The sequence below is a fragment of the Trachurus trachurus genome (genome assembly GCF_905171665.1).
Source record: "Trachurus trachurus genome assembly, chromosome: 4".
In the NCBI taxonomy this organism is placed as follows: Eukaryota; Metazoa; Chordata; class Actinopteri; order Carangiformes; family Carangidae; genus Trachurus; species Trachurus trachurus.
In genome coordinates, this window is record NC_139898.1 from 23,161,350 (window position 1) to 23,186,928 (window position 25,579).

A 25,579-nucleotide genomic window follows, 5' to 3' on the forward strand; every position below is an offset into this window, starting at 1 on the left:
TTTTTGTTGATGAGTTATCTTCTCTTTGTATGAATAGAACTGAATCTCATAAAGAACACAATTTTGTCCTTGAGTGTCAGTTATCTTCTGCATTTGGTAGAAATGTATTGTAACAAAAGTCCAGACTTGTACTTCTCATTAACAGACTTTAGGCTACATTGTCAAATCAGAGTATCACACTGATAGGCAGGGGCTCACATCATTTCTTTTTTTTTTCTCTCTCTCTTTTATTCTGAAGGAAACGTCATTAGTCCGTCGTAGTCATGGTCGTAGTCTGCAGACTTTCTATTTCATTTCCTCAAAGTCCTAACCCTGACAAGCCAGACTACATCATTAAAATGTATATGTGACCTGCGGAGCAAGTATATTTGCTGCCGCTAGGGTGCATCTAGATTTCTGCTATCAAAGTCCAGTCCATGGGCAGTTTACACTTGTCAGACCTACGTGAACGTAGCCAACCACCTCTCCTTGATTTTACAAGCAGAGAACAGGTAAGAAAGTTGATTGAATAAAGGTTTATCTTAAAATGTTAAAGTTGAGACTTTATATTTAATTTCTTCCAAATTGAGTCCACACGGACAATTTCTGACAAAACCTTTTCAACAGTTTATTGAAGGACTGTGTAACATTGTAAAAGAAGTAGGCAGTTACTTTCCAATGTTTTCTTCTTTTTGCGACCAAAGGTGTGTGTTTGGTTCGCCCTGATTTTAATCTGGACTATTGACTAAATACAAAAAAAAAATTGTATTTTACTCCTTTTAAGTGAACATTTGATAACAGCAGCTAGAGGGCTAATTGTATGTTTTAACAGATTTCAACACTGGCTATTAACTTCCTGTTTCTGCTGATCAGTTATTACTTTTCTTTTCTTTCTCATGTTCTGTAATCAGCCATGATTTAATAGCAACTTCCATGTGTTTTCATGTCTATTTAGGAACCAAAGTGAGGAAGTTCATTGCTCATCCTCTACACACAGCAGCAGACCACCTGTCCACCATGGACTCAAAGTTAACCAGGAGCCATCAGAGAACTATCTGCTCCCAGCTGGGAGGAGTCAAACTACATCTGCTGTACAAGGCCAGCGTCCATGGTTTCACTGGTGCAGCCTTCCACCAACGATGTGACAACCAAGGTCCCACGGTGTCAGTGGGCTTTAACGCCTCAGGATATGTGTTTGGAGGATACACCAAACAACCTTTCAGTCAGTCTGGTCAGTATGTGCGTGATGACCAGGCCTTTCTTTTCACCTTCAGTGGAGAAAGGCTCCTCAAGTATCCAGTCACTGGCCCTGCTAATGCAGTGCTAATGAATGCCAACTCTGGTCCAAATTTTGGAAGTGTATTTGCTCTTGTGAATGGCAATCAAGCAGTGGTGCACAGCAACCCAGGAAATTATTACAACTTCAATGCTGCAGAAATGCATGGCAATGACCTCACACTGACTGAGTGTGAAGTCTATCAAGTGGAAGGTAAGTTCTCCATAAATGATCAAATATTCATTTTTGTTGGCAGCAACCACCACAGAGAAGATAAGAACAGCTTTATAGTCAAAGATCATTGTTTGATCAAAAATGTTTTTTCCTTCTCAACAGAAACCACAGAACTTGAGGTGCCGTGGAGAAATATAATCTGGGAATCAAAGTAAGATGTGCAAATTATTGACACATGTCATTAGATGCATTGGTTCAAGACATGAAGTAGGCTTTATAAGTAATTTGCACTAAGATGGGATCTGTAAAATCGTTTGCTGTGTGTCTTATACTATATTAGTTTTAACTTCTTGGCAAATAAATAAATTAACCCTCATGGAGGTCAACTGGCTATGCCCAAAAACCTCTGTACACACCAGGCCAGAACAAATAAGAGGCTTCACACGAGATGAAAAAGTTTTTCTTTTATTAGGGTCCGGGCAGCTAAGCTGCCGGGAACCTATTGTATTCCTAGGAATTCTTCTTTAGGGTCCGGGCAGCGCAGCTGACAGGACACTATTGTATTCCTAGGAATTCTTCTTCTTCTTCTTTCTTTCTTTCTTTTTCTTTCTTTCTTTCTTTCTTTCTTTCTTTCTTTCTTTCTTTCTTTCTTCTTCCAAGGAAGTCATACTTCCCATGGGCGAAAACTCACCAAACTTTGCACAAAGGTTCAGTCCCATGCCAGATTCACTCAACTCCAAGGACATGTGCCCCCCCCTCCTAGGGGGGGCACAATAAGCGTTTAAATTTAAAAACTTTAAAAATTCCTACCAAACCAACGGTAGATGCTACAGTGTTGAAACTTCACCACAATGTAGCCTCAATACTGCTGAAACTTTTGTCCACTTAAACTTATTACAAATTATGAAGTCCATCACTCTGTTTTTTTCAATAACTGTAAAACTTTTAAAATGTATCTCCTCCCACAATTTTTGCTCAATTGTCACCAAACTTGCTCCAGAGCATCTCCAGACTGTCCTCCATAAAACTTGTTTCTCGGATTTTTGATTAAGCAAAAATTGAGCCTACAGTGCATGAAAACGTTTGACTGTAAACAGTACTGTAAACATATACCATCAAATTCTTGATAAATACATTTTCAATCTTCCTGAAAAAAAATGACAATATTCTGGAGTCATGGTTGATGAAGTTTGGCAAATATCAGAATTTTATCTCAAAAACTGAATTTTTGAGAACATCTTGAATTCTGCTCTCATGGGAACAACTGCAGTCAATGTGAGAGTGGAATTTATAAACATCAGATTTTCTCTTATGAAGCAAAACACTTATCATTAAAAACAAATCACCAACATTTCCATGCTGTCAAGATGCAATTTATGTTTTATCAGATTTTTGTTTAGATGACTGAATTTCAGAAATTTTGACCATTTCATCACAACAGCTGCCCGGGCACTGACTCACCTGAGTGGATAAATGAAGCTACACAGCAGGTCTCACTACCAGCAAATTAGCTCAGCGAGTTAGGAGCTGGTTCTTGGTGTCAGAGATTGTGAGTTCGAGACCCAGCAAGGATGATGATGATGACAGATCAAAATGTCAAATGTTCTCAAGCTGTTTTGCTGTCTAAATGCAATTTATGTATTAACAGATTTTTGTTTAGATAATGGAATTTCTGACTTTTTGAAATCTGCCTTGACAACAGCTGCCCGGGCACTGACTCCCTGAGTGGATAAATGAAGCTACACAGCAGGTCTCACTACCAGCCAATTAGCTCAGTGAGTTAGGAGCTGGTTCTTGGTGTCAGAGGTTGTGAGTTCGAGACCCAGCAAGGGTGATGATGATGATGACAGATCAAAATGTCAGTTGTCCTCACCAGAAATACAAGACAATTGTCCTAATGGTGGCATCATAGCAAGCCTCTAAATTTAAAAATCCAAATAGCTTGGACTGGACCATGTGCGAAGGCTCCTAACATCTTAGACTCATAGATGTTTGACAAATACATATCATTATTTTACCTCAAAAACTGATTTTTCTTTTTACTGTGGTTTCAAATCTGCCTACACGACAGTGAATGGCTTACTCAACCACCCTGAAGCCACTATGGAACTGTCACTTGTCAATTAGCTCAGTGTGATAGACAACGGTCTTTGGTTCCAGAAGTTGTGGGTTCAATCCTCATCTGGTGCAAATTGAACATTATAAGGTCGACTGTCTTGTCTTCCTATTCTCCTGTTTGTTGCTCAGAACTGCCTAAATTTGCCCAAAAGTAGCCCGGACCCGACCCATCGCTGCGCAGCAGCTATAATCTCTTCTTGTCTCTCCAGGAGGAGGTTGGAGTTGATGGAGAGTATTAAGACCTACAAACCCATCGTCAGCTCTGTGGCCCAGATTCAGGTTTTGCTCATCGGACCAGTCGGAGCTGGAAAGTCCAGCTTCTTCAATTCTGTCAACTCTGTATTCAGAGGCCACGTCACCAGCCAGGCCATCGCTGGCTGCTCTGCCACCAGCCTCACCACACAGGTCAGTTTCTGCTCCTGATGATGGTTTTCTGTGTGCTGGTGGTGACTGACTTCAAGATGAATATTTTGTGGCCAACAGTTTCGCAGCTACTCTGTGAAAGCTGGACGAGATGGAAAACCACTGCCGATCATCTTGTGTGATACCATGGGATTGGAGGAAAGCACTGGGGCGGGGCTGGATATAGATGACATCAGCAGCATCCTGAAAGGTCATCTGCCAGACCGTTACCAGGTACAACTTCCTGAGACTCTGAGCAGGTTATTCAATGTCTGAACCATTGGTTTGGCTGTTTACTAAAACTGCTTCTGTCTTTTTGTTGTTTTCTCCTGTTTGCACAGTTCAATCCCTCTGCTCCTCTGCACTCTGAGGTTCAGGGCTACTGTGAGTCTCCAGGACTCAAGGAGAAGATCCACTGTGTGAGTTATGTCATTGACACCTCTAAGATCTCCATCATGCCGAAGAAGCTAGAGGAGAAGCTGGGAGCTATCCGCAGAAAGGTCAACTTATTGGGTCAGTGAAAAATGAGACACATTTCATTACAATGACCAGATGCTGTGGTTTTAAGTGGATTAAAATTAGAAAGTTTGCTCTGCTCTGGTGTCTGCAGGCGTCCCTCAGCTGGTCCTGGTCACTAAAGTAGATGAAGCCTGCCCTCTGGTGTCTGCAGATGTGAAGAGTGTGTATAAGAGCGGCTACATCAAGGAACTGGTGAGAATTTTACAATATTAAACAGAGAAAAATTCAGCACATTAGTTTTTCCTCAATTCTCAGGTATTAGTTTTAGTCTCCAAATAATTATATTTTTATACACAGTAAAAACATGAAGCTGTTTTATATTATTTTCCTTAGTATCGGTTCTAGTCTGCAGTTTTACTTCAGCAGACAGTGTTGTTATTGAGTAGGATGACAGATTGTGAAATCAGTGCATTGAATGTTTATCACATGACCTTTGATTCAATGTTTCAATTGATTTGTACTGGGAAGCCATAATCAAAACAAAACAATTGACTTTTTCAACACCTTCACCTTTTGAAAAAGCCCAATGCAAACAAATGTTGTGACAGATTTCATTGGTCTTGAGAAACTAGTTATCTACTCACCTCATGTGAATCCTTCTGTGATCCAGATGCAGGAGGTCAGCGCTCGGCTCGGTGTGCCACTGTCCTGTGTTGTTCCCGTGAAGAACTACAGTGAAGAGCTGGAGTTGGACATGAGCTGTGACATCCTGCTGCTCAGCGCCGTCAACCAAATGCTTCGCTTTGCCGATAACTACTTTGATGAGATCAGTGACCAGCTGAGTAAAGCTGGAATCAAGGAATAGGAAGTGTTAACCGCAGATGTTGTGTACATACTGTATCTTAACTTCATTTTCACTGTAGTACAATATTGAAGCGCAGGGAAGATTGGGGAAACTACACTAGTTTCATGTTATATGGATACCAGTGATTGATCCAAAATGGCTACCGTGCCAGTCATCATATCTTTGCTTTACTGGCTGCTGATTCACTTACATTTCTATTGCCATGTTTACCAAAAAAATAAAATTAAAAAGAATCTGATGGACGATTAGAGGGCTAATTGTATGTTTTAACGAGATTTCACTGACGATATTAATATAGGAATAAGAAGTAACTTCCTGTTTCTGCTGATCAATTCTTTGATGTTGTTGTTTGTGGTGGTGCAGGTTTTCTTTTCTTTTCTTTTCTTTCTTATATTCTGTAATCAGCAATGATTTACAACTGTAAACGTGATGACCAGGCCTTTCTTTTCACCTTCAGTGGAAAAAGGCTCTTCAAGTATCTAGTCACTGGCCCTGCTAATGCAGTGCAAATAAATTAACATTTGCTAACATTTGCATTGATGCTAATATTTGACTTTAAATGTAGCTACCAGTCATGACATTTCTGTTGTCACATTTACCAAGTGGAAGATACTATCCCTTCTTGCTCATCGTAGTCTGCACAGCATTAAATAACTGTGAGTCTGGCTTCTTGAGGATATCCAGAGATCACCTCAGATCACCACAGCACAGATGAAGACCCAATAATGGTAAGCAGCTGGAGTCTGGAAGCCGTAACATAATCACAACTCAAAGTGATATACGGATGGATCCATGGACCAAATGCTAATTGCTGTGGGCCGTGGGAAGGCGGGGCAGTACCATGGGCATTGATGACAGACTGAATTAAATATTAAATATGTTTTATTTTATTTGTATATGTATTTTTTCTGTTGCTGTAGCATGTGTGTGTTGGTGTCTTTGTCTGGAGCAGAACTGTGAAAAGGAATTTCCCCTCGGGGACAATACATCTGAATCTGAGGCTCATTCATTTACTCTGTCATAGTAGTCATGAGTGGATTCTGTTCTTGCTGGTATTCTTCACTTTGATTGGTTCTTTGATTTGGAGTGTATAAGTGCATTCGCACTGAGAAGTATGGCAAAATGCAGAGTACAGGTCTAGGCCTACTCATTGGCATCGCACCCATGGGGGATGAGGGTGTTTCGACCATAGATTCACCTATACATGTACAGTATATATTTTACAGCAAGATGATTTATTAATAATTACCAAAGGATAATTCATTTGTCTGGCAGCTCATCTACATTTGCAGAAAGCCTGATTGCTGTAGGTACAAGGGATCCTCTATATCTTTCTGTCCTGCAGAGGAGCCGTCCACCACCTCCGTTTTATCCTCCATCAAGGTGTTATGAAGTGGATGATCTGAATTGTTCAGAATGGCCTTCAGTGCACATCCATGGGTGGGATGTACACATATTGTAAGTCTACTTTCTGAGTCTTCAATATATCACTCTTGTTGGGCAGAGAGTTGACATTTCCCATGATGACTGACAGCAGAAAGGACCTACAGTAGGCTACATCTCCACTTTCAAGCCTTCACTTTTGCACCAGCACGGCAACCACGATAATACCTCTTCACCTCAGCTGGAACAGGGTGGCATCCTCCAGACTTGCTCAGTTTTCAATGAAAGAAGCTCCTCTCCTGAACAAACTCCTCTCCCCACAGAAGTTTCCATCAGTCATTGACAAAATATGACAAAAACATTAAAATAAAGCCATGTTGAGTATATCTTAGAGCTATGAAGTGCATGTTCTAGATGGATGACAAACTGGATTTAATGCACTCATTCATTCACTCTTTTCTCTGGACTCATGGATGGATTCTTTCCTTTCTATTTTTCATTTTGATTGGTTGTCTATCAAAAAACACAAAATAAAAACAAACTGTTTATCTAGCTACAGGTAGCCTACATCAAGGTTGTTTATTATAAAAACCATTAGGCCTAATTAATAATAGTTTTAAAAGAATCTGCAGTTTTAACAATAACAAAAATAACAATTTTGTATAGCAAAGATAAACGTCCCGGTACAAATGATTCCTGACAGCACTTTATGGACTGTGTATCTGACATCTGGTAAAACACATAAATGCTGGGTGAGTAACTCCTACACCTAGCCTACATCTTCTTGGTTGAATTATGATGCAGACCCTTTTGAAAATAAGCTGAATGTGTAAAGAGGAATTGGAGGTGGGGGTAAAAACTAAAGCTTAACAAAGGTAAACTTTTGGCACTGTTGGTTCACAAATTATTTCAGCTTCTATAAAGTCATTTGACAAACTAATAATAAAGTAGCTATTCAACGTAACCCCAGGGCCCCAAAAGTACTCTGCTGTGTTATGTTTGTTGTTTGGAGAGCCCTCTTATGGCCACCCTGATTAAAGTTTCACTTTCTCTTCCTCAGAAAGGACATCGCCTGGGTTTTATTTCCCCCACTTTACTATCTCGTACACAATACACAATTGCTGTTGTTCGCCATGTCCACGCGCAAAGTCGAGAGGTGAGGAAATGAACATAAATTATCTTTATGCAGTTTATGGACATAATTCACGAAGCTGAATAACTGAACAGGTGGAACCTGACGGTGACACACCTGCGAGGGGATGGATGGTCTTTAGTTGACTTTTGTTAACATTAGTTCTCTGCTATCGCGTTTACTTACTACCAGGTTTTTTTCAAGTCTTTCTAAATTTTTATTTAGCCTACTGCAGAGCATGCTACGGAAGCCTATCCGGACTTGCAATTATTTTTCTGTAAATCTATAAACAAAGATCGTTGTTGCGAGATAACAGCTGTCTTGTAGAGGTAAATGAATAACTCGAAAATTATATCGATCACCTGATCTCAGCCCACATGACAGTCGAACATGACGAAATAACACTAACTTGTGATCTAGAGATGAAGCAGTTAAAAGAATAATTTCACCCACAGTCATTCTCTCGCCTACTCAAAATCACATTTTTGTCAGACTCTGTGTCATAAAGCAAATGCATTCGTGTGCACTCTACAACTCAGGGGGACTTTAAAAAAGATGGGAAGCTATCCAGTACTGTTTATGAATGTATAATGTGGGTGAAATGTTTTAGTTGTATTTCAGCTGCTCACATGTTTTAATTTCTAATGGGCAAGTTGGCAGTAGGTACTGTAACTATTTGCCTTAAGTGTGTTAAGGACATACGCAGAATGTTTCAAATACATTCAAGTTCATTTCTGTTCATCCGCTGCCCTGCTGTGATGTAGGCTATGTGATGGTTTTCCTCAACAGCTTTTCTTTTGGACGCCCTGCGTTTGCTGCAGCTGCATCCACTTTGGCCCAACCCATTACCAGCACAACAGTGGGCACCAATGTTCTCACCACAACTTCAACCAGCTCAACAAACGAAACAAGCTGTGGTTTTGGATTCCCAAGTAAGTCACTGAACTATTTCACTCCAAGATACTGACCAAGAGCAACTCTGACACTGAAAATGTGCCACAAAAAAGCTGGAGGTACACTGTCATAGTTCTTCTCCGTTGTTTGGATGCATGGTAAAACACGTTCATCCAGTTTGACAGGATACGCAACTATGAACCAGTTTAACAAAAGTAGCCTATGTTTTAAAACCATTCACGGTGTCTAAAAAGAACAGAAATGACGGAGGATCAGGCAACTCTGACTCCTGTATTTTCTCACCTGTAACTGCACTTTTCACAGCTGTATTTCACTCATTCATTTTGACGTACAGTGAGTCAGTTTACATTCAGCACCATGCATACTGTAGAGGAGCAAGTCATTCAGAACCTCCACAAATGGTATTTCTAAAACTCTCTAAAGCTATGTATGTCCTATGAGCTACAAAATTGTTTTCTTTATTTACATGATACAGTACTGTACCTGTTTTGTGTGGACAGTCTGTGGAGAAGGTTTTGTTTGATTACTAAACTTCAGCAGCTCTTAACTTTTCTTCTGCTGCAGGACCACAGGACAAAGAAAAAGATGTGGACAAAATGAAAAAAACGTGAGTGAAACTGTGATATCACCTCCTGTTAATACATTTTTAAATAATGGCTGGCTTGATTAGAGTCTCAGTTATCTATGGAAAGCTTATTTTTCTCATATACTGTACTGTACACATATATAATCTTCTCAGTGCAAGATCTTTAGGACATTTAAAAATTAGTACATTTTAAATTTCTGCTCCTTTGTTTTATCTCTTCTTCTGATTTATGTGCTTTGTTTCCTTCATCAGCGGCTTAAAATTTCGATCCATTGGTGCTGCCACAGGTACAGGCGCCAGTGTCAGCTCAACAGATGAAACAGCAGCACAACCTTTTACTTTCACAGGTAAACGGCTCCACACGCCACACCAAATACACTGTAGTCTGGAAATGGATTTGATCTTATTTTGCCATAAGTCCACAGAATCAGAAAAATTCAATTTATCATGTCAATAGTCATATTGAATATAATAAACCTCACTGGTAAAAAAAAAAGAAGAAAAAAAAGGTTGCAAACACTGACTGTTTCATTAAATGTAAATTATCATCAGGGTTTGAACGCATGCTGGAATCTGAATGGAGAGATGTGGAGTGGACAGAGGAGTGAGTACAGCCGTAACATTTTAATAACTAGCAGTCATGTTAATGTGTGTGCACATTTTAATGAGAAAAGAAAACACGTTTTAAATAGCATACACATCTTAAATTCATACAGGCAAAACACAAGCTTGAAGAAGTCGGTCAGCTCCTACAAGCCCAGCTGTGAGGGGGTGACCCAGGCCAGGGTTCTCCTCCTGGGTCCAGTCGGGTCTGGAAAGTCCAGCTTCATCAGTTCGGTCCAGTCGGTGTTCACCGGGAGAGTCACTAACAGAGCCATGGTGGGCTCCTCCACCACCAGCTTCACCAAGAAGGTAGGCTACATGTGGAGCAGAGGCATTTACATGCATGCACATATGACTGAGAGACATCATATCATTAAAGCTACTGATCCTTTTTTTAAAAAGCTGAAATTAATTGTTGTTTCACTGAAAATGAGGTGACATTGAAAAGAGGCTTCACGGATATCCCTTTATTTATTCCTTTATATTATTTTATTGGTGAGTATAAAGCCTGTAGGATGTGTCTCTACTTCTTAAAGGGACAACGAGGAGTTTTGGAAAAGCAATGCGTTTTCACACTACATTTATGAGCCTCCGCGCGCACTATGAAATTCTTTGACCGGCGCAAGACGGACTCATGTTTTCATTCATCAATAATTAAAGTCAGAGGTTCGACCAGCATTTCCGCCACCACTAATAACGATAGAGACAAAACAATATATTTATCGAAAATGGGCCCATTAACAAGTGCGGGTAGCGTAGATTCATCCACATTAAGGTGAGACTTTTTTATAACCAAATAGAAACTCCTCGTTGTCCCTTTAAACACAACTAAGAGTACTTTCAGGTTTACTTGTAGAACATCATCTCATATAAAATTAAGATTAACATTCAGATGATTTCCACATATAAATGATTCTAAAGCTTCTCATGATCTGTGTCAAAACATTTAATTTGTCCAGTTGTCTTAACTGATGTGCTGTAACAACTGCGCTAGTTTAAAAACGGTTTTCAGGTATTTTCAGGTAAAGATGTGTCAACGACAAGCACAAGGTTTTGCCAAATGGTCCAAACCTCTGATCAGTAGGCAGGTTGCTCCAGTGCTTTCAGTGACATCCATGTTTTTGTTTTGCGTCAGCTGCAGTCCTTCAACATCCGCGGTCAGAAGGGGGAAGATCCTACCAATCTCGTGCTGTGTGATGTCATGGGCCTGGGGGACGAAGAGATGACCGGACTCACCCTCTATGACATCCTGTCCATCATCAAAGGCCACGTGCCTGAGGGACACAAGGTACAGTACAGCAGGGGTTAGGGTTACAGTTTTTATGTTGTGATCCCGGCGTGCTCCAGTATGTTTATTCTCGTCGTTAAATGACTGATGATTGAATCTCTTCACTTGCCTTCCCCAGTTCAGCCCAGATCAGCCAGTGAGATCAGAGACAGTGGGCTACGTGAAGAAGCCAACCCTTAAAGACAGAGTTCATTGTGTGGCCTTTGTGCTGGATGCCTCTAAAATCCTGACCTACCCCAAAGGCCTCAGGACCGCCTTCCAGCAGCTCCGGGAGCACATCAGTGATCTGGGTGAGCAAAGGACAAACACGCCGTCAAAAACGACAAAGTTTTCAGATGCAGTGACGTTAAGAGGAATTGATGTCATTCCTTCTTGCAGTGAATTGCAGTAAAATTTCAGAGTGTAACAATGAAATGCGGTTTTTCTGGGCCTTAATGACCTCAGAGTGTACTGTGTGTTTTGCTCTGAAGAAGACTTCACGTTGAAATGTTATGTCAGCAACTTCACTTTTTAAAAATTGCTTAAACAAACCGTGTGCTCAAGCATTCCTTACCTGTACTGTGTGTGTGTGTGTGTCAGGTGTTCACCAGGTGGCTCTGTTGACCCATATTGACAAGATTGGTCCAGAAACAGCCAAAGACGTCTCCCAAGTTTACAAGAGCTGCGCAATTCAGGAGATGGTAAGTTGAAATAAATATCATTCATCAAAAGTGTTCATGTTCTTTAATTGTTTGGTTCAGACTCTAAAATGTAAAGAAAGATAGAAACACCGGGTTGTGATTTCACCAATGAGCAGAATAATGTAGCATACATAAATAAGTGATCAATGAAAGAAAGTGTTACAGAGTGTTTGTGTGTGTGTGTGTGTGTGTGTGGTTGCAGATGGATAAAGCTGGATCTCTGTTGGGGATGTCCACTTCCTACATTGTCCCAGTGAAGAACTATTCATCAGAGCTGAACCTGGATGTGAACACTGATGTGCTACTTCTTAGTGCTGTCGACCACATCCTGCATTACGTTGATATGTTTTTCCAGGATAATACACCACAGTGTGCAGGGTCAGTGACATACAGAGACATTGACCTACCTTAAATCATGGCTAAAAAGCAAAGCAGTTACATAAATAAAAATATGGGAAAGCGAAAACAACTATGATTATGTTTTCAATTACTGATATGTGCTTCTGAACGAGGTATTATGACAGGGTAATCACAGTCTTCGATCTGAGGCCTTTCAAATGCAAAAACCACATGTTTCATTATCAGATTTGTCTGTTTTCTTTTATGGACCATTGCTTTTATATTTCTCTCTTTTTGTGTGTGCGTGTGTGTGGGGGGGTGTTATCCAGAATAAAATCGGGGTTGTGTAAAATTTTGATAATGAGTTCCTCTCTTTGTATTCTTAAAAAAAAAAAAAAAGCTCATGAACAGATCTTCACACTGTCAAATAAGAGTAGGCCACTCTTTCTCCACTGGCAGGCATGGGCTCATCAACAAAATACTTTTTTTTCCTCTTCTTTTTTTTTGAAAGTGCAGCTAGCCTACATCCGGTTTTATTTTGAAGGAAACGTCGTTGTAATCTGCAGAGTAAAGTTTCTGTTTCATTTCTTCCAAATCGAGTCAGGCAAATCGAGTAGGCTACACAGAAGGACTTTGGTACATAGGCAGTTTAGGGCGCCGCCTTTTACACACTAGTCAGACCTACACTACGTGGAAGCAGCTAACGACCTCCCCTTGATCTCACAGACAGAGAACAGGTGACAGTAAAATTGTAAATCGTATAGCCAGTGACATTTTGAATGTTTTTGTTGTGTTGTAAGAATGAAAAGAAGGCTAGCAGGCAAGCTACTTCAGGGGAACGGTGTTTACTTCACGGAGTCAGGAGGACAACTGCATTCAGAATGCATGAGTTACATGTAGTGACACTGCCACCTACTGGCATGATGTATGCAGGCACACACGTATATACCACAGTTTTCTTCTTTTTTGCGACCAAAGGTGTGCGTTTAGTTCGCCCTGATTTTTATATGACCTATAGGCCTACTGACTAAGAGACTTTAACTTTAAAAAGGTTTTTGTATTTTACTCTTGAAGTGGTCGTTTGATGACGGCAGATGATGGGCAAATTGTAGCCTGTGTTTTAACAAGATTTCAATATGATATTTGCAATGAAGTCATTATTAGGCTTTATGCACAGCTCCACTACTTCTTGAATTTTAGCCAGCTCCTTTATTTCCTGTGTCAAATTATTGGACAAACTGACCGTTGTTGTGAGGTCAGACACACCTGGATTAATCAGTTTGTCCAATAATGTAAGAAGAAGTTCAGGAAGTAGTGGAGCTGTGCATAAAGCCAATTCTTTGATGTTGTTCTTGTTGTTTGTGGTGGTGCATTTTTTATATTCTGTAATCAGCCATGATTTACAACTGCAACCATGCGTTTTCATGTCTATTTAGAAACCAAAGTAAGCAAACATCATCCTCTACACACAGCAGCAGACCACCTCTACAACATGGACTCATTGCTGACCAGGAGCCATCAGAGAACTATCTGCTCCCAGCTGGGAAGAGTCAAACTAAAGCTGCTGTACAAGGCCAGCGTCCATGGTTTCACTGCTGTAGCCTTCCACCAACGATGTGACAACCACAGTCCCACAGTGTCAGTGGGCTTTAACACCTCAGGTTATGTGTTTGGAGGCTACACCCAACAACCTTTCAGTCAGTCTGGTCAGTGGGTGCGTGATGACCAGGCCTTTCTTTTCACCTTCGGTGGAGAAAGGCTCGTCAAATATCCAGTCACCAGCCCTGCTTATGCAATGCTAATGGATGCTAACTCTGGCCCAAATTTTGGAAATGTATTTGCTCTTGTCTATGGAAATAAAGCAGCGGTGCACAGCAACCCAGGAAATTATTACAACTTAAATGCTGTACAAATGCATGGCAACGACCTCACACTGACTGAGTGTGAAGTCTATCAAGTGGAAGGTAAGTTCTCTATAAATGATCAAATATTCATTTTTTGTTCAATCAAATCTGTAGTAGCCTACACATCATGTAAGTTGAATAACTCTGGTTGTTTTGCCCCACATGCAGTTTTAAACTATGCAAACTAGATCAAACACAATATGGACTGACATGCGTGGAGTCATATTTTGACTGTTTTTCAATAGTTTTCCTTCCTTTCAAAAAAGAAGAAAGAAATATCCCTCCCCCTTTTCTCAGCCTGGATGTCTTTTTTTTTTTTTTTTTTTTTTTTTACAGTATCTTCATGTGATGTAGGCTGGACGACAAGAGAAGAGTCCTATGTTTACAGCTTGCACAGTTCTCCATGAATTTGTTTCTAGTCAAGTTCAATAAGAGCGTTGTTTTATAAAAGTTGTTTTTTCTCCTCAACAGAAACCACAGAACTCGAGGTGCCGTGGAGAAATATGATCTGGGAATCTAAGTGAGATGAGCAGAGCTACTGTCCTTCACATAATGCTATTAACGTGCTAACATACAGTATGGTACAAGATACATTATGACAAAACTGATCATCAGAAAGCTCAGTACACCACTGACAGTGTAATTAAAAGTGTTAATCATTTGAATGTAAATTATGAATGTGTAGTACATGTCAGCACATGTGGTGGTTCTATGCATGATAGTCATTTGCACTAAGATGGACTAAGTCAGGAGTATCAAACTCATTATAGTTCAGGGGCCACATAAGGCACAATTTGATCTGAAGTGGGCCAAAATAATGGCAAAATAACCTATAGATAACAAGAACAAGAGAACAGGTACAATAGTAAGATGTTTACAGTTGCTGGCTATGCCCAAAAACCTCTGTACACACCTGGATAGAACAAATAAGAGGCTTCACACTAGATGAAAATGTTCCTTGTCTCTTCTTGTCTCTCCAGGAGGAGGTTGGAGCTGATGGAGAGTATTAAGACCTACAAACCCATCGTCAGCTCTGTGTCCCAGATTCGAGTTTTGCTCATTGGACCAGTTGGAGCTGGAAAGTCCAGCTTCTTCAATTCTGTCAACTCTGTATTCAGAGGCCACGTCACCAGCCAGGCCATCGCTGGCTGCTCTGCCACCAGCCTCACCACACAGGTCAGTTTCTGCTCCTGAGGAGGATTTTCTGTGTGCTGGTGGTGACTGACTTCAAGATGAATATTTTGTGGCCAACAGTTTCGCAGCTACTCTCTGAAAGCTGGACGAGATGGAAAACCTCTGCCGATCATCTTGTGTGATACCATGGGATTGGAGGAAAGCACAGGGGCAGGGCTGGATATAGATGACATCAGCAGCATCCTGAAAGGTCATCTGCCAGACCGTTACCAGGTACAACTTCCTGTGACATTGAGCAGGTTATTCAATGTCCGAGTCATTGTTTTGGATGTTTACTAAAACTGCTCCTGTCTTTGTCTGTTTTCTTCTGTGTGACACAGTTCAATCCCTCTGCTCCTCTGCACTCTGAGGTTCAGGGCTACCGTGAGTCTCCAGGACTCAAGGAGAAGATCCACTGTGTGACTTATGTCATTGACGCCTCTAAGATCTCCATCATGCCGAAGAAGCTGGAGGAAAAGCTGGGAGCTATCCGCAGAAAGATCAACTTATTGGGTCAGTGAAAAATGAGTCTAATTTCATTACAATGACTAGATGTGGTTTTAAGTGAAGGTGCTTAAAAATTGAATGTTCCCTTTGCTCTGGTGTCTGCAGGCATCCCTCAGCTGGTCCTGGCCACTAAAGTAGATGAAGCCTGCCCTCTGGTGTCTGCAGATGTGAAGAATGTGTATAAGAGCGGCTACCTCAAGGAACTGGTGAGAATTTTACAATCTTACACAGAGAAAAATTTAGCAAATTAGTTTTTCTCAATTCTCAGGTATTAGTTTTACTCTCCAAATATTTATATTTTATACACAGTAAAAAACAAAAAGCTGTTTTAGATTATTTTCCTTAGTATCGGTTCTAGTCTGCAGTTTTACTTCAGCAGACAGTGTTGTAAATGAGTAAGATGATAGATCAGTGCATTGAATGTTTATCATATGACCTTTGATTAAATGTTTTAATTGACTTGTACTGGGAAGCCATAATCAAAACAAAGAAATTCCCCTTTTGAAAATGCCCTATGCAAAAAAAAAAGAAAAAAAAGTTGTGACAGATTTCATTGGTCTTGAGAAACCAGTTATTTACTCACCAGAATCTGTGAATCTTTCTGTGATCCAGCTGCAGGAGGTCAGCGCTCGGCTCGGCGTGCCACTGTCATGTGTTGTTCCCGTGAAGAACTACAGTGAAGAGCTGGAGTTGGACATGAAGTGCGACATCCTGCTGCTCAGCGCCGTCAACCAAATGCTTCGCTTCGCCGATAACTACTTTGATGAGATCAGTGACCAACTGAGCAAAGCTGAAATCAAAGATTAGGAAACGTTACGGTTGATACCGTCATCTGGGTGTACATTATAAATATGTCCCTCACCATGATCCATCCATTTGCCAGTAGGTACAGTGGCCCTGAGAGCTCAACACACTGCAGCTTAGGGAAAGACATGCAAAAATTCAGAAACATTTTATCTGACAAAGCTGTAAAAACTCACAACTCAATGGAAGTGGTTCAAAGAACACAAAAAATGACGGACCAGTCTTAGCATGTGTTTTCTTAAAGCAGCACTAAAGAACTTTCAGTTTTGGTTGAGTTTGGCGGCGCCAGTGGCCCAAAGCGGTAGTGTTTTGCCTGAAGGAAGACTCCATTTCCCATGAGCACTAGCGCGTAGCGCCGTAGACATACTGATCTCCCGGTGCATGGAAATTAACAGAAGACGTCCAAACTGAGTTTCTGTTACCAGCGGATCATTTCTCAGTAGACACACATACACAATCCGACGGAAAGGTGCCACATTGCCTGTTCCCTCCTCGTCGTGACTCGCAAAAGTGAAAGTGAAACTTAAGTTAGAGCCGGGTTCCTACCATGCTCCTCAAAGCTGCTTAGTGCCAGTGAAGGCGATACAGACCCCCTCAGGCCATGACAGAGGTGTCATTCAACCTGTTGTAAGTCGATGTACCATCACAAAAGTTATGAAAATATTATATGAAGGTTGAAAAGTTCCTTAGTGTTGGTTTAAGTTGCAAGTGTTTTGTCCTCTCATGGCCACTGTAAGTAGGAGATCTTTCTCAAGTGTAGAAAATGTGACCCCAATTCAAAAGTCTGTAGACTGATAAAATACTGGACAAATACAAACAAAGGATTATTGGCAATGAGTTGTACCAGGTCTGTGCCAGTAGGCTACATGCTTGCTCTTTTTCAACACAGACACTGACGAATGCTCTCACCATCTCTCTGCACTCCTGAGGCCTGAAAGGTGCTCAACATTTAATCCTCAAAATACTCAACAGGTGCAGACCTGGGTATACAACACCCAGACCTCCTGGCAATAGTTGGATCATCTCTCAATCCTGCATGTTTACAGTATGTACTTTCCTGTTTGCTTTTCTATTTTTTGTTACAGATTATACATGTTACTTCTGTTATATGACTATACTGTATGGTAAACTTAAATTTGACTGAAGCGACAGGTCTTTGTAAATGAACCGGCATGGTGCTCACCATAACGTTTCAGATGAGTATTGTGCAGGTTTTGCAGTGGCTATAAAACCTCATTCTTTCAGTAACAGAGTTTACTGATAGGTGTTTTTCCCTACAGCATTTGATTTGTTTGTATGGGCAGTTTACATCATACTGTATATATACTGTATTGTTCGGTGCACATTGTGTCACCATGGATAACTCATGGAAAGTTAAAACTTTTAAATGTGTTTGTGTTACAGAGAATATAACATGAATCCTGGAGAGGCATTCCACTTAGTGTGAGTTCATTTAAAGAGTTTAACTGGTCGTACATGCACAAAAGTGTGACTAACAAACTTGTGTTTTCCTCTGATATCTAGCTGTCAGGAAAACGAAAGTGAAGAGCTACATCATCAAGGCAACTGAAATGTATCTCTAACTTCCAGTAATCCTTCAAAATAAAATGCTAAGCCTTTTATATGCTTGAGGAGTTGAAATAAAGAAAACATTTAAAAATCAAGCAACTAGATGAAGTCCATTAAATACACAAATTGAATTTATATAGAAATAAAGAGGACAAAGAGTTTGACTTTTAAGTTATGTCAATGTTCCTTGGGGCCACAAGTGTATCATGAATTGTAGTAAGAGAAGTACTTAAAAAAAATGTTTCCCCCAAATTGAGCCACTATATACGCAAGCTTGTTAGATTAATGCATTAACCTTTTCCTTAAAAAATAAACTAAAAGACACTGTCCTCAAAGAGTTGACCCTAGGATATATAGTCTCATTAGAGCTGTTAGTATTTGAAAAGGAACGGTATAAAGGACAGGCACAGCTATGAACCTGGATTAAGATCAATAAAAGGGTGAAATCAGTCATTTTAATCAATGATTTTATAACTAATAACTAATAACTAATTTTCTCATCGCATCCTGAAAGGTCATCTGCCAGACCGTTACCAGGTACAACTTCCTGTGACATTGAGCAGGACATTGAATGAACCATTGGTTTGACTGTTTACTAAAACTGCTCCTGTCTTTGTCTGTCTGCACAGTTCAATCCCTCTGCTCCTCTGCACTCTGAAGTTCAGGGCTATCGTACTGTAAGTCTCCAGGACTCACGGAGAAGATCCACTGTGTGACTTATGTCATTGACGCCTCTAAGATCTCCATCATGCCGAAGAAGCTGGAGGAGAAGCTGGGAGCTATCCGCAGAAAGATCAACCTAATGGGTCAGTGAAAAATGAGACACATTTCATTACAATGACCAGATGCTGTGGTTTTAGGTGAAGTGGATTAAAAAATGATGTCTGCAAAAAAATAATATACAAGTGAAGTACAGACACTCAAAAAATATGCTTTTTCAAATGTTCCCTCTGCTCTGCTGTCTGCAGGCATCCCTCAGCTGGTCCTGGTCACTAAAGTAGATGAAGCCTGCCCTCTGGTGTCTGCAGATGTGAAGAGTGTGTATAAGAGCGGCTACATCAAGGAACTTGTGAGGATTTTACAATCTTACACAGAGAAAAATTCAGCACATTAGTTTTTCTCAATTCTCAGGTATTAGTTTTAGTCTCCAAATAATTATTTTTTATACACAGTAAAAACATGAAGCTGTTTTAGATTATTTCCCTTAGTATCGGTTCTAATCTGCAGCTTTACTTCAGCAGACAGTGTTGTTATTGAGTAGGATGACAGATTGTGAAATCAGTGCATTGAATGTTTATCACATGACCTTTGATTCAATGTTTCAATTGATTGATTTGTACTGGGAAGCCATAATCAAAACAAAACAATTGACTTTTTCAACACCTTCACCTTTTGAAAAAGCCCAATGCAAAAAAATGTTGTGACAGATTTCATTGGTCTTGAGAAACTAGTTATCTACTCACCTCATGTGAATCCTTCTGTGATCCAGTTGCAGGAGGTCAGCGCTCGGCTCGGCGTGCCACTGTCCTGTGTTGTTCCCGTGAAGAACTACAGTGAAGAGCTGGAGTTGGACATGAGCTGTGACATCCTGCTGCTCAGTGCCGTCAACCAAATGCTTCGCTTTGCCGATAACTACTTTGATGAGATCAGTGACCAACTGAGCAAAGCTGAAATCAAGGAATAGGAAGTGTTAACAGCAGATGTTCTGTAAATACTGTATCTTAACTTCATTTTCACTGTAGTATAATATTGAAGCGCAGGGAAGATTGGGGAAACTACACTACATTCATGTTATATGGATACCAGTGATTGATGTATTGTCCATTTTTACAAACTGTCTCAAAGGGTTTTACACAGCATCATAACAACATCCTCTGCCATTAGACCCTCACATCGACTGAGGAAAAAAGAAAGAAAAAAAAGAAAATCCTTAACAGGGAAGAAAGAGGAGAAACCTCAGAGTGAGCAAAAGTGCAATAGATGTTATTTACAGAGTGTAGAGTTGAGTAATGCAGACAAATCAACTTTTTTTGTTTACTATGACTGTCATTTGTCATAGTAAACAATAGTGTCATAGTGTTTCCAGAATAAAATCAGGGCTATCCTCTCTTTGTATGAACAGAGCTGGATCTCATGCAACAACCATAAAACCATAAATAATTAACCAAAAATAATTGTCCTCGAGTGTCAATTTTCTCAGCTTCTGAACATTTTCTCCTGCATTTGGTAGAAATTCATGATAATTTTAACACCAGTCCAGACTTGTACTTCTCATTAACAGACTACAGTAGTTCTTTCAAATCACAGTGCCACTCTTTAACCGCTGGCAGGCATTGGCTCACATCAACAAAGAATAAAACACGTAGCCCCCCCCCCCCCCCCCTTTTCTTCTTTTTCTTTTTATGTGCAGGTATCCTGTTTTATTTTGAAGGAGCTGTCATTGTAGTCTGCAGACTTTCTGTTTCATTTCCTCGAAACTTCGAAAATTGAGTCCACGCGGGCAGTTCTGACATCACCTTTTCAACATTTGTCAGACCTACGAGAAAGCCGACCACCTTACCCTAATCTTACACGCAGAGAAGAGGTACAGTAACAAAGTTGATTGAATAGGGACTTAAGTGTTAGATTGTAAAAGGCAGTGACTTTTCAATGTTTTCTTCTTTTTGCAACCAAAGGTGCGTGTTTGGTTCGGCCTGATTTAATTTGGATTATTGATTAAGGAGCTTTGATATAGTGAAAAGTTTTTGTATTTTACTCTTTAAGTGAACATTTGTTGACAGCAGCTAGAGGGCTAATTGTGTGTTTTAACGAGATTTCACTGACTATATTAATATAGGAATAAGAAGTAACTTCCTGTTTCTGCTGATCAATTCTTTGATGTTTTTTTTTTTAATCCCACCACCAACCCTAATGGGGACCTTTTTTTTCCCTTTCTTTCTTTCTTTCTTTCTTTCTTTCTTTCTTTCTCATTAATTTGATGTTGTTGTTTGTGGTGGTGCAGGTTTTCTTTTCTTTTTTTCTTATATTCTGTAATCAGCAATGATTTACAACTGCAACTTCCATGTGTTTCCATGTCTATTTAGAAACAGTGAGCAAACATCAGAAGTTAATTGCTCATCCTCTACACACAGCAGCAGACCACCTGTCCACCATGGACTCAAAGTTAACCAGGAGCCAGCAGAGATCTATCTGCTCCCAGCTGGGAAGAGCCAAACTAAAGCTGCTGTACAAGGCCAGCGTCCATGGTTTCACTGCTGCAGCCTTCCACCAACGATGTGACAACCAAGGTGCCACAGTGTCTGTGGGCTTTAATGCCTCAGGTTATGTGTTTGGAGGATACACCCAACAACATTTCAGTCAGTCTGGTCAGTGGGTGCGTGATGACCAGGCCTTTCTTTTCACCTTCAGTGGAGAAAGGCTCCTCAAGTATCCAGTCACTGGCCCTGCTAATGCAGTGCTAATGAATGCCAACTTTGGTCCAAATTTTGGAAATGTATTTGCTCTTGTGAATGGCAATCAAGCAGTGGTGCACAGCAACCCAGGGAATTATTACAACTTCACTGCTGCAGAAATGCATGGCAATGACCTCACACTGACTGAGTGTGAAGTCTATCAAGTGGAAGGTAAGTTCACTATAAATGATCAAATATTCATTTTTGTTGGCAACCATTGTCAAGAAGGCAACTGTCAGAAGAACAACTTGTTTAGTTGAATTCAATAAGATCATTGTTTTATAAAAGTTGTTTTTCTCCTCAACAGAAACCACAGAACTTGAGATGCCGTGGAGAAATATAATCTGGGAATCTAAGTAAGATGAGCAGAGCTACTATCTTTTCCTTTTTTAAAGTATATTTTTGGGGCTTTTGCCATAAATTGATAGGGAGACAGGAAATGGGGAGGCAGAGAGAGGGGGAATGACACACAGCAAAGGGCCACCCGATTCAGATGGGGTGCCTGCTCAACCCACTGAGCTATACGGCACCCCAGAAGTACCATCTTTGAACATACAGCACAATATACGATAAATAAAACTGATGATCAGAAACCTCAGTACAGCACTGACTGTGTAATTAAAAGTGTGTGTTGTACATGTCAGCACATGGAGTGGATCTATGCTTTCCAAGGCATGATATAACAGTAATTTGCACTAAGATGGACTCAGTGTTTCTGCAAAAACCATCTGCTATGTGTCCTGTGCTATATTATTTTCAACTACAATTCTTGACAAATTGTCATACATTTATCCTCATGGAGGTCAACTGGCTATGTCCAAAAACCTCTGTACACACCAGGCCAGAACAAATAAGAGGCTTCACACTAGATGAAAAAGTTGTTCTTTTATCTCTTCTTGTCTCTCCAGGAGGAGGTTGGAGCTGATGGAGAGTATTAAGACCTACAAACCCATCGTCAGCTCTGTGTCCCAGACTCGAGTTTTGCTCATTGGACCAGTCGGAGCTGGAAAGTCCAGCTTCTTCAATTCTGTCAACTCTGTATTCAGAGGCCACGTCACCAGCCAGGCCATCGCTGGCTGCTCTGCCACCAGCCTCACCACACAGGTCAGTTTCTGCTCCTGAGGAGGATTTTCTGTGTGCTGGTGGTGACTGACTTCAAGATGAATATTTTGTGGCCAACAGTTTCGCAGCTACTCTTTGAAAGCTGGACGAGATGGAAAACCACTGCCAATAATCTTGTGTGATACCATGGGATTGGAGGAAAGCACAGGGGCGGGGCTGGATATAGATGACATCAGCAGCATCCTGAAAGGTCATCTGCCAGACCGTTACCAGGTACAACTTCCTGTGACTCTGAGCAGGTTATAATGTGTCTGAGTCATTGGTTTGGCTGTTTACTAAAACTGCTTTGTCTATGTGACACAGTTCAATCCCTCTGCTCCTCTGCACTCTGAGGTTCAGAGCTATCGTAAGTCTCCAGGACTCAAGGAGAAGATCCACTGTGTGACTTATGTCATTGACGCCTCTAAGATCTCCATCATGCCGAAGAAGCTGGAGGAAAAGCTGGGAGCTATCCGCCGAAAGGTCAACTTAATGGGTCAGTGAAAATGAGACACATTTCATTACAATGACCAGAATGTTGTGGTTTTAAGTGAAGTGGATTAAAAAAAATGAAGTCTGCAAAAAAAAAAAAAAAATTATATACTGTACATATATATACACAGTGAAGTACAGACACTCAAAAAATATGCTTTTTCAAATGTTCCCTCTGCTCTGGTGTCTGCAGGCGTCCCTCAGCTGGTCCTGGTGACTAAAGTAGATGAAGCCTGCCCTCTGGTGTCTGCAGATGTGAAGAGTGTGTATAAGAGCGGCTACATCAAGGAACTGGTGAGGATTTTATACACAGAGAAAAATTCTACAAATTATTTTTTCTCAATTCTCAGGTATTAGTTTTACTCTCCAAGTAATTATATATTATACACGGTAAAAACATGAAGCTGTTTTAGATTATTTTCCTTAGTATAGGTTTTAGTCTGCAGACAGTGTTGTAATTTAGTAAGATGACAGATTGTCAAATCAGTGCACTGAATGTTTATCATATGACCTTTGATTAAATGTTTTAATTGACTTATACTGGGAAGCCATAATCAAAACAAAACAATTCACTTTTTCAACACCTTCACCTTTTGAAAAAGCCCCATGCAAAAGTTGTGACAGATTTCATTGGTCTTGAGTAACTAGTTATCTACTCACCTCATGTGAATCCTTCTGTGATCCAGATGCAGGAGCTCAGCACTCGGCTCGGCGTGCCACTGTCCTGTGTTGTTCCAGTGAAGAACTACAGTGAAGAGCTGGAGTTGGACATGAACTGCGACATCCTGCTGCTCAGCGCCATGAACCAAATGCTTCGCTTCGCCGATAACTACTTTGATGAGATCAGCGACCAGCTCAGCGAGACTGAATAAAAGATTATGGAGCGTTACGGTTGATACTGTCATCTGGGTGTACATTATAAATATGTCCCTCACCATGATCCATCCATTTGCAAGTAGGTATAGTGGCTCTGAGAGCTCAACACACTGCAGCTTAGGGAAACACATGCAACAATTCAGAAACATTTTATTTGACAAAGCTGTAAAAACTCACAACTCAAGGGAAGTGGTTCAGAGAACACAAAAATTGACAGACCAGTCTTAGCATGTGTTTTCTTAAGTCGCAAGTGTTTTGTCCTCTCACGGCCATTGTATGGGAGATCTTTAGCCTACTGGACAAATACAAAAAACAAAAAAGATTATTGGCAACTAAAACATGAATGTGTACCAGGTCTGTACCAGTAGGCTACATGCTTGCTCTTTGCTCTTGCCTTCTCTCTGCACTCCTGAGGCCTGAAAGGTGCTCAATATTTAATCCTCAAAATACTCAGAGGTTCAGACCTGGGTATACAACAACCTCCCAGCAATAATTGGATCATCTCTCAGTCCGGCATGTTTTTGTACTTTCCTGTTTGCTTTTCTATTTTTATACATATTACTACTATTACTAAACTTAGATTTGACTGAGGCTACGACATGTCTTTGTAAATGAACTGTCATGATGCTCACCATAACATTTCAGATAACAGCATTTATTTGTATGAGCAGACTCCACTATTGTTCGGAGCACATTGTGTCACCATGAATAATTAATGGAAAGTTAAAACATTTAAAATGTGTTTGTGTTACAGATAATATAAAATCTGAATCCTGGAGTTACTGCTAAAAATGGGAAATTTCTCTGACAAAACTGACAACTGTGTGACTGACAAACTTATGTTTTCCTCTGACATCCTGCTGACAGGAAAATGAAACTGAAGAGCTACATCATCAAGGCAACTGAAATGTATTTCTTACTTCCTGTAATCCTTCAAAATAAAATGCTTAGCTTTTTATATGCTTAAGGGGTGGAAATAAAGACAGCTTTTAAAAATCAAGCAACTACTGTAGATGAAGTTCATACACAAAGTGAATTTATATAGAAATAGAGCAAACATACTCAATATCTGTGTAAAGAGTTTGACTTTTAAGTGGTATAAATATTTCTTGGGGGCACAAGAGTTAGATCATGAGTTGTAGTAAGAAAAGTAATTTACATTAAACCCCCTCCCCCAAATGAGGCACTATATGCACTCTTGTTAGATTAATGTGTTAACCTTTTTCTTAAAAAAAAAAAACAACAAAAGAAAACTATAAGACAAGTGCTCAAAGAGTTGACTCTGGAATATAGTCTCATCAGCGTTAGTATTTCACTCTTTTAAGATCACTTAAAGGGTGAAATCAGTCAATTCAATCAATTATTTTATAACTAGGATATTAACAAATAAAGCCTTTTTTTTCTTTTTTTACCAAGCTCCACTAACTCTGGCTGATTAGATTTTCGTTATATTAACTTTTCATCATTATGAATGTCACTCCTTCCTTCAGACTTGATGCTGG

The 25,579-nt window shown here is 40.2% G+C and overlaps 3 protein-coding genes and 1 pseudogene across 5 annotated transcripts in view; all 4 read left to right on the forward strand.

The window, feature by feature from the left end:
- Window positions 1–996: 996 nt before the first annotated feature.
- Window positions 997–16,715, forward strand: LOC310985312 (uncharacterized protein; the record flags this gene model as incomplete). The annotated part of the gene is made up of 15 exons (XM_083970889.1): window positions 997–1,468; window positions 1,592–1,640; window positions 3,757–3,952; window positions 4,031–4,183; window positions 4,291–4,462; window positions 4,560–4,660; window positions 5,079–5,270; window positions 13,000–13,177; window positions 13,672–14,163; window positions 14,575–14,623; window positions 15,084–15,279; window positions 15,358–15,510; window positions 15,618–15,789; window positions 15,889–15,989; window positions 16,396–16,715. 15 exons carry the CDS (start codon window positions 997–999, stop codon window positions 16,588–16,590), a joined length of 2,871 nt encoding a protein of 956 aa, XP_083827015.1. The 3' UTR covers window positions 16,591–16,715.
- On the forward strand, window positions 8,654–12,532 carry LOC310984417 (interferon-induced protein 44-like). Its single transcript, XM_083969615.1, has 9 exons — window positions 8,654–8,720; window positions 9,244–9,310; window positions 9,542–9,636; window positions 9,842–9,893; window positions 10,006–10,201; window positions 11,028–11,180; window positions 11,299–11,470; window positions 11,760–11,860; window positions 12,063–12,532. Exons 2-9 carry the CDS (start codon window positions 9,300–9,302, stop codon window positions 12,270–12,272), a joined length of 990 nt encoding a protein of 329 aa, XP_083825741.1. The 5' UTR covers window positions 8,654–8,720; window positions 9,244–9,299; the 3' UTR covers window positions 12,273–12,532.
- A 2,079-nt stretch (window positions 16,716–18,794) lies between the features above and the next one.
- LOC310985313 (interferon-induced protein 44-like) lies at window positions 18,795–19,854 on the forward strand (annotated as a pseudogene). The gene is made up of 3 exons (XR_014596485.1): window positions 18,795–18,962; window positions 19,125–19,225; window positions 19,646–19,854. The product of XR_014596485.1 is annotated as an interferon-induced protein 44-like (transcript).
- Window positions 19,855–20,630: 776 nt separating this feature from the next.
- The window catches only part of LOC310984413 (interferon-induced protein 44-like), a 53,195-nt gene continuing 48,246 nt past the window's right edge, over window positions 20,631–25,579 (forward strand). The window contains exons 1-8 of one of the 2 annotated variants that reach the window (XR_014595308.1): window positions 20,631–20,740; window positions 21,240–21,779; window positions 21,916–21,964; window positions 22,517–22,712; window positions 22,791–22,943; window positions 23,034–23,205; window positions 23,395–23,495; window positions 23,888–24,327. Coding sequence is in view for 1 of the 2 variants with exons in the window: in XM_083969610.1 (XP_083825736.1) it covers window positions 21,308–21,779; window positions 21,916–21,964; window positions 22,517–22,712; window positions 22,791–22,943; window positions 23,034–23,205; window positions 23,395–23,495; window positions 23,888–24,073 (1,329 nt within the window). In the remaining variant the exon portion in view is untranslated. Of the gene's footprint in view, window positions 20,741–21,239; window positions 21,780–21,915; window positions 21,965–22,516; window positions 22,713–22,790; window positions 22,944–23,033; window positions 23,206–23,394; window positions 23,496–23,887; window positions 24,954–25,579 lie in introns of those variants that run through there. The other variant, XM_083969610.1, reaches the window with a different exon arrangement.

Bases quoted from the DNA above. Each gene is read 5' to 3' on its own strand.
- LOC310984417 (XM_083969615.1), top strand. The intron at 11,181-11,298 runs GTACAGTACAGC...TGCCTTCCCCAG, and splicing joins ACGTGCCTGAGGGACACAAG to TTCAGCCCAGATCAGCCAGT. The intron at 11,471-11,759 runs GTGAGCAAAGGA...TGTGTGTGTCAG, and splicing joins GGAGCACATCAGTGATCTGG to GTGTTCACCAGGTGGCTCTG.